The sequence below is a fragment of the Chenopodium quinoa genome, unplaced genomic scaffold (genome assembly GCF_001683475.1).
Source record: "Chenopodium quinoa cultivar QQ74 unplaced genomic scaffold, ASM168347v1, whole genome shotgun sequence".
Taxonomy (NCBI): domain Eukaryota; kingdom Viridiplantae; phylum Streptophyta; class Magnoliopsida; order Caryophyllales; family Amaranthaceae; genus Chenopodium; species Chenopodium quinoa.
The window spans coordinates 993869-1010867 of record NW_018744240.1 but is presented as its reverse complement, the minus strand read 5'-3'; the positions used below and the strand labels follow the sequence as shown (position 1 = coordinate 1010867).

General features: G+C 37.2%; 2 protein-coding genes across 4 annotated transcripts; both read right to left on the bottom strand.

Annotated features, from left to right (window-relative positions):
* Window positions 1–280: 280 nt before the first annotated feature.
* LOC110694712 (2-oxoglutarate dehydrogenase, mitochondrial-like) lies at window positions 281–7566 on the bottom strand. The gene is made up of 9 exons (XM_021871884.1): window positions 7384–7566; window positions 5358–6969; window positions 4892–5118; window positions 4449–4781; window positions 2839–3085; window positions 1863–1991; window positions 1553–1768; window positions 1134–1257; window positions 281–876 (listed from the first exon to the last, which is right to left on the bottom strand). The coding sequence occupies exons 2-9, from the start codon at window positions 6924–6926 to the stop codon at window positions 641–643; spliced, it is 3081 nt and encodes a 1026-aa protein (XP_021727576.1). The 5' UTR covers window positions 6927–6969; window positions 7384–7566; the 3' UTR covers window positions 281–640.
* Window positions 7567–9072: 1506 nt separating this feature from the next.
* On the bottom strand, window positions 9073–15397 carry LOC110694710. 3 transcript variants are annotated; one of them, XM_021871881.1, is made up of 8 exons: window positions 15002–15397; window positions 14218–14321; window positions 12140–12399; window positions 11867–12070; window positions 11680–11772; window positions 11476–11592; window positions 10999–11385; window positions 9073–9311 (listed from the first exon to the last, which is right to left on the bottom strand). In XM_021871881.1, the coding sequence occupies exons 4-8, from the start codon at window positions 12059–12061 to the stop codon at window positions 9276–9278; spliced, it is 828 nt and encodes a 275-aa protein (XP_021727573.1). In that variant the 5' UTR covers window positions 12062–12070; window positions 12140–12399; window positions 14218–14321; window positions 15002–15397; the 3' UTR covers window positions 9073–9275. The 3 variants fall into 3 exon arrangements, with proteins under 3 accessions (XP_021727573.1, XP_021727575.1, XP_021727574.1); XM_021871883.1 differs by lacking the exon at window positions 14218–14321; XM_021871882.1 differs by lacking the exon at window positions 15002–15397 and having other exon boundaries at window positions 14218–14451.
* Between the last annotated feature and the right edge of the window lie 1602 nt (window positions 15398–16999).

The following is a 16999-nucleotide window of genomic DNA, read 5'->3' as shown; positions in this document are numbered from 1 at the left end:
GGTTAAAATCAAAGCATAAGATTATGAAGTGGAAAGTAAAACCATCAAAATACAACTATAAGAACAAATAATTACATGCGTGCCTGATTGTTTTACAGTTTCCAAACTAAATATTGTACTCCGTAACTATTATGATATGCAATCAAGAAAAGTACTCCCATGTTTATAATAAATAATTTCGTAGTTATTATAATGATATGCAATCAAGAAAAGTACTCCCATGTTTATAAGATAGCTCTTATCCCAACCGATCAAGGTGCAACACGTTTTACAAAAAAAATTGTATCATGGGCCAAAGGGCTAACAAAATTTTCAGTTATAAAAAATTAGTACTCCGTATTGGTTGTATATATTTCTTGAAATACATAGTAGAAAGGATCAAAATTCATCAAATCAAGAATAGGTTTTAGACACCACCAGCTTTCTCCAAAGAACAACTGCTACCAAGAAAGCCAGAAGGTCCATGTTTTATACTCCGTATTTTATTTGATATGACATATTTCTCTCTCTGAGAAAATCATAACAAATAACAATAACCAATGGTTTCCGAATTATTTTACTGCACAAAACATTTGGAGAGACCAAATAAGCTCTCTTTTTTCTCAAATTTGGTCCATTATATAAAGAATCAAGCAGAGGCTCAAGGGAATGGTATTGGCTCTGGTTGCAATGCTTTCTGCACAAGCTCGGTCTGTTCTCTGCTATGAACTGAGATAAAACCAGTAGCAGTTGCAGCAGATGGAAGGCGCCCAACATACTTAATGTCATCAGCAGTTCCTCTATTTACAGATTTCATTGCAGTACATAGACGAGGTGCAATGTAGCTGTAAGCGCCCATGTTCATTGGCTCTTCCTGACACCAGACAACCTCAGCATCTGCAGTAAATATCGTAAGTTAAAACTCTAATGCAACTAAAATATTGTTACAGGTAACCACTAAGTAAATGCAGCATGAATTAGAATGTGGAACGCTTAAATGCCTGAAACTAGACATCTTCAATGCAAGTTTGAGGAGTAAAGATAATATACAGGCAAACTTTCGATGATATATGGACGTTTAAAAAACATTAATGAGTAAAATATACTGGGCAACCTGACTATACGCACGTAACCAAACCAATTTAGAAACTTACTTGGATACCGATTCAACTCTCGTTGGACAAGGTCATATGGGAAAGGGCAAAGTTGCTCCACTCTACAGATGGCAACATCACTGCTATTTTCTTTCTTCCTGTGTTCATCAAGCTCGTAGTAAACCTACACAATTTCAGAGTGAGGAACAGTGAATTCACCAGGACACCAACATAATTGATAAACTTCAGAACACATGCCAGTGTTGCACAAATTAACACATCTTCAGGTTAAACATTGGCCCATGACACAATGAACAAAGAAATCAAACATATTTAGCTACTAATTTCTTTTGCGTCATCCAATATTGTTGCCTACTTATCTGGCAAAATTTGCACTAACAAAGGTCCTAAATCCTGATTGATGAAGCAAACACAAAAAATATGATGCTATAATGTTGACCAAATGGAAAAACACTTACTTTCCCAGAGCACAGAATCAAACGCCTAATGCCCTCCTCACGATCCGAGTGCATATTCTGATCCTTAATGAGACGCTTGAATCTGGTTCCTTGTTTATCAAAACCAGGATGACCCTGAACATCATCAAATTCAGAAAGATTTGATTTGCATTCTTTGTGACGAAGTAAATTCTTTGGTGACATGACAATCAGAGGTTTGCGGAACTCCCTGTGTATCTGAATAGAACAAGAAAATAATATGAGCAAACAGAACAATGGAAGATATATTTCACAACGTTTCAGATTACAGGAGCTGATAAAATGCACTCACCTGACGACGCAAAACATGGAAGTAATTAGCAGGGGTTGTTACATTGACAACTTGCCAATTGCATTCCTGGATCTGCTTCCGTTGTGTGGGTTCCATCTCAGGTATGACATAGGGGTGGTCATCACTCATCTGAAAGGAAAATATTTAAAGCACACGCAGTCAGGCTCATCTGACTCACCAGAAGTTCAATCACAGAGCTAAAATCTTCCCAAGCGATTAAGTGCCATTACATGAAACAGAGCACATATATCTCCAAACCTACCACCCCCTGGTGAAATAGAGTAAAATGAAAATTGAGGATGACCCATAACTGCCCTTCCAATGAGATGGTTATGCAATGACCATTTTTACTCAAGGATCTATCATATATGAACACCAATCTAGTCAATCAAACAGAGAAGGGATAGTTTTTTGACATCCTTAGATCATTCTTGGACGAAATCAAGATATGCAGTTCAGATCACAAAGCTTTGGAGCAACATAGATAGGTTCAGGCTCAGCTCAACCACATGAACAACATTTAGCTCCTATTTATGCATTTACTTGCAATTAGATTGAAGTTTCTTAAAATCTGGAATATGTTTACCAGCACCCATATCCAATTATAAGGACAAAGTCTACTTGCCCAACATATCAAGCCATTATTTGTCAGAAAATTAAATGGCATCCTCACACAAAAACTGTACCCATGATTCAAAGCACAGTGAATGAACCACTTAAAACATCGCCCTAAAACCTGACTCCACACTCAGGCCAATAACAATGAAATACTATGACAAATTCTTCCACTACTCCGTCTTTCCAAAAAAAAAAAAAGAAAAAAAAAAAAACTTCCACCACTCTGTTGAGGATCTTACAAAAAAAAATAGCTGTAAGTTCATATATATGGAAAAAGCAGTTCATGAGGTCCATTTACGTCCATATAAGCTTCTTAAAGTAAAAATTCTCAATGAAGCCTTCAAGCAGAGACTGATACCTGTAGGAAACGTTCCAATCGTGCACTTGAATGCTCAGGTCCTTGACCATCATATCCATGAGGAAGTAGCACAACAAGACCAGTTTGCCGCAACCACTTTGCTTCTCCGCTGCTCAAGAACTGATCAAAAATTACTTGTGCCCCATTAGAAAAGTCACCAAACTGAGCTTCCCAGAGAACTAACGAATTGGGATTTTCCATGGAATATCCTAATTCAAAACCAAGAACACCAAACTCTGAAAGGGAGCTGCACCAAGAAAACAAATTAAACTATTAGAATAGGATTAAGCAACTGACAACAAGTCCTCCGAACGACTCAAAACCTATCAAGAGTGGGTTCAACTGAACCCATAAAATTCTCGAAAATAATATGCAAAACTGACGCGCAACCTTTATTGCCTGATAATGAAGCGCGGTTCAATGGTCAGGGTGTAGCATATTAATTCTTTATTCTTCATTTGTTGTTCCCTCTCCCTCTATCACTTTTCCTCTCCATATCCCTCAGTTTATGTTTCTGTAGAATCATTCTAACATTTACAATTCCACACCTTAGAAGTTTCCCCAAACTTGAGACATCAATATTCAACCCCAAAATTTAATTGATAGTATAAAAATTTAAGTCCCTACAACAAGGTACAGAAACTTCCATTGTTTCCTGACTTTTCTCTTCCCCAAATACAAGGGAATTCCTATGAGCTATGACCTATGGAAAAAAATGTAAGGTATAATCGTAAATTTTAATTTCTTCAATTAAGTTCAACTGATATGAGAATAATTTGTTGGATAATCAATTCAATTTGGTAATCTGTCCAAATGACTTTGAACACAAGTGGTTCAATTCCTATATCTTCCACCAAGGCCCGGATATAAAGGCCAGGATGTCAGGGAAGGGGGGATTACACCAGAAATTAACAATATTACAGAATGGCCTATCTAAATGAGAACATTCAGACCATTATGTCAAACAGTAATTATAACCAGTACAAACAGCACCTCTGGTTCTTCACATAAAAACTTGCTTTCTTCAAGGATCATGTTCTTTCTCTAGATTGCTATTGTGATCCTATAAACCAATCTTAACCCATCAATTGATGACTATAAAACTACAGGTTCTATAACTCTTAGGTTTGGAAAGAAAATAAAAATTGGCCGTATTGGCTAAGAAAATTGCACTAAAGCTGACGGGAGAACAACATGCCACGAGATGCAAAGTTAGCATAGGCAACTAAAGGCAACTAGGACTCTGCGTAGAAAAGACAGATTAATGAAAATTTAAAATTCCTCATCATACCCCTGTTTTGCATGAATTTGCAAACCATTAGATCTTATCTCTCATGGAACTAAATTATTTTCTGAAAAACTTTCAAATATGTTTACTGATGATTTAATTTCCCAGAACCCGGAACTGTAAGATGCCATGGTTTAATCCTTAAGAATCCATCCTAAAACGTACCCTTTAGACTTCAAAGGCAAACTAAATTAAGTTTGACAGAGGGTAAGTTAAATATTTGAGTCCTCAAAAACAAAAAGAAAGATGTCATGAGTTCAATCCAAAATAGAATTGTTTGCATCAAGTATTGGGTGCAAAGCCAGACTTATAAAGAGCTCACCTGTTACTAACAGTAAACATTTCGTCATTTTGGTTGATATTGACATGGTCCAATGGGCAGTATTTTTCTCCAGTTTCTTGATCATGGAGTACAGAATGCCTATGGCTGAATGTACCCCTCTCAACATCTTGACCGCTCAATCGGACATGATTTCCTTCAACTAGCAGAGTAGCAAAGGCTAGTGCTTCTCCAACTGCCCAATCAATGCCCTCCCCAGTTTCAATCATCTGAGCACGTTGCTCATAAATCCTTTTCACAGCTTTGTGTGGCTTAAATGTTTCAGGAAGTGTGGTGATTGCCTTGCCAACATTCTTCAAGATCTCTGGTTGAACCCTGAAAAAAAAAACCATGATATAAAATGACAATTCAAACAGTAATTCACAAACAAGTGCCACGTAGACACCTAATAATTTATTTTTAGAAAATCCAAAAAGAACAAGTACCCAGTGTTACGGATTCTGGAAAGCTGCTCGGGTGACTTGAAACCTAGCCAATAAGCTGAAAGCCACTCCCTCTTTTTAGCCACATGATCCTTGCTGGCGTCAAACTCCTCATTAAGGATTGTTATAACCTTTTTTTGAATCTGATCAATAACTTCCTTTGACATTTCCCCAGCGTCCAGAACTTTCTTCTTGTACATTTCAAGAGCAGAAGGGTGACTTCGGATGACCTGTTAAAAAATAAACCTAAGGTTAGAGGACAGCGTTCTGTGATTCTTTTGCTTCTTCCACTAACCCTCTTCCAATTCAACAGTCAGGCATTTGATCGTCTATCCCTGGTAGTCTCAAGTACAGCAGTTTCATACAAAAAATGCAGTAGATGAACATGCACATTGTAAGACTAGCTAATGTAGTTAACACCAAGAAACATACAACCCGGAAAAAGAACAAGTTTTTTTAACAGACTTACCTTATACATTTTTGGTTGCGTGAAAGATGGCTCATCAATCTCATTGTGACCAAATCTACGATAGCAAACTATGTCGACCACAACATCTGAATGGAAGGTTTGACGCCACTCTGCAGCAAGCTCACAAACATGAACCACGGCCTCCAAGTCATCCCCATTTACATGAAAAATGGGAGCATTCAGAGCTTTAGCGACATCAGTACAGTATTGTGATGATCTTCCTGCCCTTGGATCAGTTGTAAAAGCAACTTGATTGTTTACCACAATGTGGATAGTACCACCAGTGGTATAATTTGGAAGAGCACTAAGATGGAGTGTCTCATAGACTACACCTTGTCCAGCAAAACTGCCATCACCATGGATTAAAACAGCCATATTCTTGGTCCTGTCAACATCATTAGAATAATATTGTTTAGCCCTTGTTTTCCCAACCACAACTGGATCCACGGCTTCTAAGTGACTTGGATTGGCAACCAATGAGAGATGGATCCGCTTACCACCCCTAGTAGGCCTATCATAAGAAGTTCCTAAATGGTACTTGACATCTCCCGTTCCTGTGTAAAGACCAACCTCATCTGTAGGTTTTATGCCGCCACTAAACTCACTAAATATCTGTCGAAGTGGTTTTCTTACAACATTACCCAACACATTTAACCTACCCCTGTGAGACATTCCAATGACAATATTCTCAACCCCAAGATCCGCTGATCTATCAAACATCTCCTTCATACCAGGAATGAGAGTTTCACAACCTTCAAGACCGAACCTTTTAGCTGTAGTCCATTTAGTTGCTAGAAAACTCTCAAACTGAGTACTCCATATAAGCCTATCCAGCATCACTTGACGCCTCTCCTTGTTATATTCCATTGGTGTAGGGGTCTCAATTCTGTCTCTTAACCAGTTACACTTCTCACGATCAGCTATATGCATATACTCATAACCAATGCTTCCACAATATGCCTGCTCAAGACGGTTAAGGATATTTCTAAGAGTCTGAACAGGACGATTCTCAGACAAAAACCCGGCCATCCTCCATACTCCAAGGAAGAATTCACGATCTAGGTCAGCTTCACTGAATCCATGAACATCCAGATTCAAATCATCAGGAATCAGTCTTTGCTCCAGATCCAACGGGTCCAACTTGGCCTTAAAGTGACCATTAACTTGGTAAGCCCTCACAAGCAATAGTAAACGCATACTTTCCTGAATAGTCTGCCCCGAAATCCCTGGTGACGAAGCTGCTTGGCCAACAAAGTTCCTAAAGAAATTGTCCCAAGACTCATCAACACTGCTAGGATCAGCTTCCCAAGCTCTTTGTAACTCCTCTAGGTAAATACTACTAGTCCCATCAAGGAAACTATCAGTAAGCCGCGAAAGGGGCACAGCACGTGGAACAGGAGCTGCATTTGGTTTTGAAACCGTGCTATGGAAAAAACGGGGCTGTGAATTAACAAAATAGCGGCTTTGCAATTCAGTGGATCGCGCTCTAGACACGTAAGAACGCCCCTGAGCTACTGTCCTCCTAACAGCAAGCTTTGCTACAGAAGATCCAGCTCGGAACCAAGCCATAGCTTTGAATCACAAATTCACCAGCTTAACAAAGCATCAAACCCTAAACTCCAACAACAAACCAAAATTGTTGTTATACAACTTAAAGATAAACATGACATTTACATAGTAATCAAAAATCAACACATATTGCATGGTTTTTCTTTTCCAGTTAATTATTTAGTGATGAAACTAAAGCAATACATTTCATAAATAAACCAAGCATTGCCAAAACAAATTATTACAAGTCAAAGTTTCAAATTGTAAAAGCTAATCATATCCATAAATTGATAATTACGATTATTAATCAAGTTCGTCAGAATCGTAATTTCTTCGCCAATTGTAAGCAACGAACAAATTCTCAAAAAAAAAAAAAAAAAGGGAATTCGTTGATTAAATTGAAGAATATAGCTAAGATTTGAATTTTGAGAACACGAACAACCGAAATTAAAACAAAAATTAAAAATAAAATGAATACCTGAATAGTATTGGATTTGAATAGAAGAAAGTAGATCGATAACCCTAATTATTAGATTTGTAGAGAGAATTCTATGAACTGGAAATGGATGAAAAGTGCATTGAAAATGCTTTTATTCATAGGAGAAGTTACGGAGTACTTTTTTTTACTGGAAAGATGATTTTTTTTTTTTTTTTTTTTTTTTTATGTGGCAAATATTGTGTTTGCCGGGAAATGCTTCCTCGGGTAAAGGTTGAAATTTTGGAATGAGTATTAGCGCATAGCACCTATGTGCTTAGAAAGTGTATAGGATGACACTGGTTTTCTAGTGGTACAATTCAAAGTACAAAACGTACGTTCTACTTTGATTAAATGTACCAATGTGATTTCAGTGATACATTTTCAGAGTATTAAATGTACCACTAGCACAGTTAAGTGGAATATTCAAGTTTTCTAATGCTTGGTAAATTACGCTTCTACCCTCCTATACGCTTCGTTTGTCAATAGATGCTATGCGCTGATATGCACTCGAAATTTTGTAATTGCACCGAGTGCATGGTGCATCCAACTAACCAAATGTTAATTTTCGTTTTTTTTTAATGATTAAATGAATAATAATTAACTGAATGAGAAATATTACTTAAATATTATTGGGTGCACTGTGTATCCGAATAATCGGGTGTATAACAATCTCTCAATAATTGTGAGGATTAAATTTTTACTGTCTAAAGATAAAGACTTTTCCTTCCATTTCAAATTAAAATCTATTGGTTCTTTTCATTCAAATGGGAAATTAAATTTGGGTCTTGTCATTGAATATCACCTTAAAACTTTAAATTTGCAAACTCTAAATTAAGTAGTTTCAATTTAGAAATATTGTAATTGCTAGTAGGAGCTTTGACACTTCAAGAAGGTATTAAAGAAGTGTTATTTTCGAAACCAATCTTATTCAGTACTCATGAAAACCTTAGCCGATTTTTCAAAATCATCATCGTCATTACGGAGAAAGATGTTCCTAAATTCGTAAGGATCTCTAATCTTATCTTGTCAGGAGGCAACTCAAGCAACAAATTTCATGACTAAATTATATGTAATCATCTTTACATACTTTATTAATTTAACCTATACATGTAATGCTTTATTCTCCTGTATCATCTGAAAGAATTGAGTTAGTTTTATTATACTAGGTATGTTGAATTTTGAATAGTTTAAAAAAAAAAAATAAAAAAAAAAACTACTACATTTAAGAGCTAATACAACGGCTTTTTTTGTTGTATTAGGTGTCAAAAACCGTTGTATTAGACCTAATACAACGGTTACCAACCGTTACATTTGCAAGGGTTGGATTAGGTCTAATACAACGGAAAAATAGATTTAATCCAACGGTTTCTTCAATCCGTTGGATTAGGTTCCCTTTTGTTTTTTTGGGAATAATTGGACCTAATCCAACGGATTGATGAATCCGTTGTATTAGGTATCTACCTAATCCAACGGATTTTTCGCCCAATCCGTTGGATTAGGTCCTTTATTATTTTTATTTTTTTTACATCCGTTGTATTAGCCCCCCCCCCCTTTTTTAATACCGTTGTATTAGCCCCCTTTTTTTTCTTTTTGTTTTTTAAAACCGTTGTATTAGGTAAATTTTTTTTTTTTTTTAAATCTATAATAATAAATATAAATTATATTAGTATATTTATAATTTAAATAAACAAAGTACATATAATATATCTTCGTTGCATTACAAAATAAACGAAGTACATATAATATATATTCGTTGCATTACAAAAGTAAACGAAGTGTCAATACTAACTAATTATAAATGAAAGTTCACTAGCTAATTAATTAACAAACGTTTAATTTGAAAGCTCTCTAGAAGTTGCAATAGATACATAAAATCAACATTAGTCCTTACTTCATTCATCCCGGGGTAGCTCATCGTCATCAACCACCTAAGTAAAAAAAGTAATGCATAAGCCACAATACCAACAACAATAACAACACCAATTGGGGAAATTAAATAACGCACAACAACACACAAATCAGTCATCAAAGTACAAAATATACAATAAGAGAACAAAAATCAGACATCCTTGGCAATATATCATAATTTTAACAGTTTTCCACATCCAATGGTAAGTGAAATCAAACAAACAAAAGACATCAGAAGGCTATATCAACAGTTTGAGCTAATGCTATGTTTAAACAGCTCGAAGTTGTTAAATACCAGGAACATATTAATGTAGAATGCTGTAAAGATTTAAGCAATACTTGTATGCAGTATAGTATTTTTACAAGGGCCTCGGCCCCCTTGGGATAAAACAAAGCTTCATCCCAAGCTAAGAATTACTTAGAGAGATTGATTACTTTCTGACAGAAAGAAGTCATCTTGAATATTGGAAGATAAATAAAAGGGGAGAGACTGACTATCATCCAAAGATAAAGATTTTATGAGATTCCTCAGGAATCCAGGTTATCAAAATGGAAACCCACTTCCAGGATTTAATACATCAAAGAGATAAAAATAGAAGTTAAGGCATTTTAGATGTCTCTGCTATAGACTCTAATACCGGCAAGGCCTTTCGAGTGTATGAGTGAAGAGACCGAGGTGGGGGACAACAGGAGGGCACAAGAAGGAACACAACAATTACACACAAGGCTTAGGCAGCCTTGTTAAGCCGTCACTTTTGGAGAAAGAAGAAGAAGTCAGAAACACTTTTGCTCAAGGATACCTTTGCACAGAAAGGACCATTGGATATTGAGCTCTTCCCTAGTAAAGCTGTTGGTTAATTAGTTGTAATTTAGCTATGATGTTTTGTAAGCTTTAGAAGCAACTCCTTGTATTAATAGGAAACCACTCATGTTGGAGGGTCATTGAGAAAATTGTAAACACATTGAGAGAGTTGTGGCTTAAAGCTACTAAGAGATTCATGGCCTTAAGTCATGCGTTTGTAATCTGAAATTAGTTATCAATAAATACCAACATTCTCCCTAGAAACATTAATTACACTGTTCAGTCAATTATTAGCAATTAATTCCTTGAGTGAGCCTTGATTTTCTGTTTCAATTGAATTAGAGTCAGAGCAGGGAGGAGTGAGAGTTGCTGCAGCAGGGGTCGGCTAGCCAGTCTCTGACAGTCTCACATGGGAGACAAGATCCAGCATAATGTGATCAGCATACAACATTAATTATCGCACACCTGATTGTTATGCTCGGGGAATGCTAGAGGGAGATAAGGAGTGGGATGATGCAAGTTGTGAGGCTCTATATGGGCAAACTCAGCATAACTACGCCAGCCCCTTCTATAGTAGGAAGGCAGGCAGGTAGGCAAGCAAGCAGGCAAGCAGTCAGGCAGGCAGGCAAGCTTTCAGTCAGGCAGGCAAGCAGTCAGTCAGGCAGGTAGACAAGCAAGCAGGCAAGCAGTCAAGCAGGCAGGCAAGCTTTCAGTCAGGCAGGCAAGCAGTCAATCAGGCAGGCAAGTCAGTTAGTCAGTTAGTTAGTCAGGCAGGCAGTCAGTCAGTCAGGCAGGCAATCAGTCAGTCAGTCAGTCAGTCAGTCAGTCAGTCAGTCAAGCAGTCAAGCAAGCAGTCAGGGGAAGTTTAGAAATCAAAGTTTAGAGCAGAGAAGTGCAGATTATACCTGATTAAATGATTTTGAAGATTGTCCACTTTGGGCAGTATTTTGATTTGGTGCACTAGATGCATCATGCGGAGTCAATTGCTGCAGAGTACTAGGAACCACAAGATTAATCCCGGGGTTCACCTCGCGAATCGAATCCAAAACTGCAGCGGTGATGGTAGGTGCAATTTCTTGGACTAATTGTGTTTTTATGCCTACCAGGAATTCCTCCGGGAGTATGTAATTTGACTTTGTATCTTTGTTCTTCAAATCACTCTTCTTCACACCCGAGCCATATAGATGCAAACAACTTTTGCGTTTAGAAGGTGGAATCACTTCACTGTAAGGGTCATTGCATACATTACCATCTTCTTGTGATTGTGCTGACTCCAAAGCATCAATTTTGTCCTGTTTAGGCAAACATAGTAATATGTTACTAATTATCGAATAACTAACAATATTTAGGCGTACAATGTTACTAATTATCGAATAACTTACAATATTCTCTTTTGCTTTTTCAAAGCTGCTAATGTATGTCCTTTCAGCACTTTTTTTTCTTGATTCCTTGTAAACCTTTGCTTGAGAAGGTTCTTTCTTGTCGGGATCTTGTTGTTTCTATATATATGTAAATCATAATATATGAAATTAGAATAAAAATATATGCAACATGCCTATAATTTATATTTTAAAAAATGTACTTACCAACTCATGGCGTAAAATAGCATATGATTTGCGTCCCAAAGTGTGCATATCATCTAACATTAGACGATTGCTTTTGTTGCTTTGGCTAATTGCCTAGGGAAAATCGGAAACCACCATTTAATTCAAAATTAAACACATATTAGATAAAATTATTCGAGAGAATTAGATTAGAATCAATATACATTACCTTCGCCTCATCGGTATGCCAATATTGTAGAAGATCTAGGAACATCTGATCGGAGATTGTATCTGGTTTATGTTCCCACCTTAAATCATCCGTATCATATGCATAGAAGTGTTTCTTCTTGATTTGGCATTTATAATATTTCCAACAACTATTTACAGCATCCATCACCCAATTTAACCCGGCATGGGGGACCATATACTTCTCCTATTCAAGCTAAAACATTAGTAACGTGTGGAGGTGTACGTGTAATGCAACAGTATCATTGTATATTACCTAGACATAATCCAATATCTTATCAAGTGTCGGTAGGCTAGGAAAAGTTCTGTAGTTAAGCGGTGCAAGTTCGGAATCCCTTGCCACCGTTCCCAGAAAAAACTTGAACTCTTGCACAATCTCCTTAGTAGGTCCAACTGGCTGACCTAATGAGTTCAGAACAATCACAAGACGCTCCTCTCTTGAACGTGCGTGAACCCTGTGGAGCATTGTTCGACCTCGATGTTTTTTCCTTTTCGAGGACAATTCACTTGATGTTTCTGTGGTAATAAACACTGCATTCGTAAGTTTATCCAGCTTAACAAGTTTATATATATCTCAACCAGTGCTTTAACAAAGATGGCAGAATCAGATAAGAAAGATTCTTCAACTGAGAATGCAAAATAGAAAATGTTATTGCTAGGTAATTTTAAATGCGTGTACTTTATTAGTATTTTGTACATATTTCTGTAATGGCTGCATATGGGGTTAGTACCTATTGCATAGGCAAAAGTAGTGTAAATTTGTACCATAACAATTATTACTTTTTATTAATGAATAGCATGATGAATTCTTTAGTAGTTGAAAATGGCTACTCTAAAAAGAGTAGGGACACGTTTTCTGCCATGTAAAAGAACTATTTGGTAGAGCTTCTCTTGAAGTTATTGATTCCCTTTTGTGTTTTCAAATGTCTTTGGGCCAGTGGGGGTGCATCTGTCTCCATTGATCTTTTGCATTCTTTTCTTGTTAAAAAAATTATGTATCTTTTCTATTGCTGGTTTTGGAGATTATGGAATTTGGTGGAGGGAGATTTAAAATTTAGGAGGGATGACATGAACTGGTTAAATAGGCACCATTTTGCATTATTGCTTGATTTGTTTAAAGCTCAGTTTGTTGTTTTATTTGTTAGGCACAGTTGAGTACAAGTTGTTTGTGGGGTCATTGAACAAGCTTGCTACAGAGAAGGAAGTGGAGGAGGTATTATTTGGAAATTCTTATCTTTTTTGGTATTTGTAGTCCATAGTTTGCATCATATGATCCAGCTGATGAGGTTAATAAATATAAAAGTATGTTACCACTTTACCTTATTGCTCAACTTTGCTGAAATTTTTTGAATGAAATGTCATCGGGTCATTTGTTAATATGAAGACCACTATTCTTGTGATTAATGTCTTGTTCATCTTCTAAACCTAATTGGATCTTTTGCTGTCTTTGCTGAAATCTGTTTAATTCATCATACCTAATAATGTTAATATCTTTTTTTTCCTATAGGCATTAGGTGCCTACTGTAGTTCCTAGACTCTTGTTACTCACTCAGGGTCTACTCTTTGATGTACAAACCATTAGAAACGGTTTTAAAGTGTTCCTTCACCTCTATGTTACCCCCACCCTTTCCCATCCAGCCCCACGTACTGCCTCCCCACCCATTCACCTCTATAAACAACCGATTCATCTTTCTCCCTTATAACACGACCTTCTCACCAATCTTCTTACAGTTTTACGCCCACCTTCCTTTCCTTGTAAATGATTTTATCGGCATTCTCGTTGTTTATGCTGTGTTCTGCTTCTCTCCATTTACCAAAACATTGATTTTTTTTTTGGCTCAATATTTTAAAAATTTACTCTTGTTCCCTTTAATTTTGGGCCTCCCATCCCTTTCTAATAGTAGTTTTAGCTGAATAATTGATTGGCAGTGATAACAGTAAGACTGTAAGAATTTTTGCTGGAGTTCAAAAGTTTAGTGTAATACTGCCAGCTTTCGAGCTGTAGTGACTCCTAAGGCAAAATCAAAGGGCATTAATGATGGAGAAGCTCTGTGAGCCTTTCGCTAAGTGTTTTAATACCATTTATTCATTTAAAGCACTTGAAAATATTAAAATTGAAGCAAACCCAGATCATATTTCACGCTACTAATTAGTCAAAAACAACAAATTTGATGAGAAAATCCACTTCAAAATTAATATGAAGTAGTGTCTATCAAAACAGAAAAAGAAAGTAGTGATTCGGTCATAAACACTATATTTTGATTTATTCATGCAAAAGAGTACATTCAGATATTCAGTCCATCTGTCCATGGAAATTGAACAGGCCAAACTAACCTGGTAGAAAGTACCTAACAAGAAATAGCTTCAAGATTCCAATTTTAAGATAGAGAACGTTGTAGTTCGTCAGTGCACCTAAGATCAATTCATCTAACTCATTTCTGGAAAAAGGGAACATAATCAAGAACATGGAACCTAGAAAAGCAAGGACAGCAGCTCGGTAACAGAGGAAATCCAAAGCACAGACCACAGTAAGATTTAGAAAACAGAACATAGAGCCGAATGATATATCAAGGAGCAAAAAAAGAGTTCGGATTGCATAAAGCTACATAAGCTAATTGCCTGTTGGGTTCTGTTTATAGCAAATTGTCCAAATACGCCCACCCAAACAGATTTACATAAAAAAGAACAAAGGTTGCAACATAATTATGAGCAATGTCTGAGCCAAAGTAATATCAAAACTAACGGCACAAAATAAGTTGTCTAGTATACTACAGAAGAAATTTAGATACTGTAACCTCATATTAATTGTACAGGTTTTACAAGAAGCAAACTGCAAAAGCCACCAGAAAGAACTGAGAAAAGGTTAAGATTCGAGCAGCTAACTTCAACAGGTATGTCAAGTATTCCCAAATAAACCCCCCAAAAAAAATTAGGGTTCATAAATCGAAAAACCACCCCAACAACCACCCTCAAGCAAGCAATCAGCCACATGCAACATTCGAACAAATCAACAAATCCAAAGATTCGAGCAATCAGCCACATGCAAGGTTCAAACTAAAACTAATTGCAAAACAAAATCAACAAATCCATAATTGGTAGACGAAAATTCAAGGTATACCTTAAATAGAGATTTGAGCACGAACCAGCGGCGGCGAGGGAGGAGAACGAAGCAGCGGCGGCAGCGAGCAGCGGCGAGCTAGGGAGGAGAACGAAGGAAGGAGCAGCAGCGAGCTAGGGAGGAGAACGAAGGAAGGAGAAGTTTGGGAAAGGGGTTTCAATTTCATTTTTGGCTCTAATATTTCAGCATTTCCCGGTTTTTTTTTGTTTTTTTTTTACTCATCCGTTGTATTAGGTCTTATTCTTTTTTCTTTTTTTATTTTTTGGGGCTGTTCCGTTGGATTAGCTCCACTGATCCGTTGGATTAGCTCCAACTGAAAAATAAAAAAAAAAAATTCGGGAACACTATCCGTTGTGTTAGAAGAATAATCCGTTGGATTAGCTCATCTAATGCAACGGATTAGTATATCTAATACAACGGTTAGTATAAACCGTTGTATTAGCCCTGTTTAGTGTAATACAACGGATTAGCCTAGTCTAATACAACGGTATGAAATAAGCCGTTGTATTAGCTATTTTTGTACCGTTGCATTAGATCAAAAATGTAGTAGTGAAAAAGGAATTTTAGATGTGAACAATGATAAAGTCGCTCATATTTTGGGTAAGAAATTCAAATGTTTCAACAAATTGCATAGAATTTGTAAAAGTAACAACATATAGAGCGTGTATTACATCTTTTGCAAAGTTACTTAACAGAAGTGAGGTAAGACAATCCATTAACTAAGGCCCTGTTCTGTTCACCTTATTTCCATTTATTTATAAGTTCATATAAGGGTTAACAAGTTCAGAAGGTTTAGATAAGATAAGTTCAGAAAAGTTGTGTTATGGGTTAATTAGGGCTACCCAAGTTCAATTTATAACTAAAATAAGTTCTAATAAGAGCTGATAAGATCAGATAAGTTCATACAAGTTAAGATAAGATCTGATAAGTTTAGATGAGTAAAAAACAGGTGAATAGAACGCACCCTAAGTCACTAAACAAGTTTAAATCCTTAACACTAGTTTATTAATGATGTTATGAATTTCAATTCGTCAAGTGATACTTGGTAAAAGGGTTTGCGCTTCTCCTCGTGCAGATTATCTTGTTCCTTACTGATACTTTTGAAGACAAGTTTTATTTCTTTCTTGCTATTTTTCTTAGGGGTCGTTTGGTTAGGGGTATACAACAAAGGGAATAGGAATCGACAGGAATCATTCCCTTTGTCGTTGTTTGTTAGGCCACTTTTCCAATCCCCTTTATCCCATTCATTCCCCCAAATCTCTCTAACTTCATTCCTCACCCCTCCCCCCAAGGTATTTCCATTCCATTCCTTGGCCACCACCACACCACCATACCACCACCCTCCAACCTACCCACATCACCGGAAACCGCACCACCGCGTACCCTTCGCCGCACCTCCCCTACCCTTCGTCGGCCATCCCCTCAACTCCCCCACCCCTCACCGGAAAGCAAATCGATTTTTGGGAGGAGAGGAAGTGCGGCTTCGAGGGTGGTTGGGAAGGGTTTCGAGGGTGGCTGGGTGGTTGGGGAAGGGTTCTAGGGTTTTTTCGAGGGTGGGGGAAGGTTTTCGGGGGAAGGGAAAGTTGTTTGGGAGGAGAGGAAGTGCGGCGAGGGGTGGGGCAGGGGCGGCGAGGTGTAGGGCAGGTGCGGCGAGGGGCGGCGAAGGGTGGGGCAGGTGCGGCGAGGGGCGGGGTGGCTGGAGAAGTGGGATAGTGAAGAAAGAGGGGTTTGTGTAGTGGTGGTGGTGGTGGTGGTGTGGTGGTGATGTGGTGGTTTGATTTTCAAAACAAACAACATACTAATTTTGAGGGATTTTCATTCCTTTCTCTTTCATTCCCTTTGTTCATTTCATTTCGATTACCCCTTGCGAACCAAACATCTCCTTAGTATTTTAGAGTCTAGATTTGGCTAACAAGTTTTTACCTCCGTATGATTCAAAGAAAACAATGTAATCGTAATGTTTTAACTCGTATCTCTTTCTTACCTATTAAAACAAAC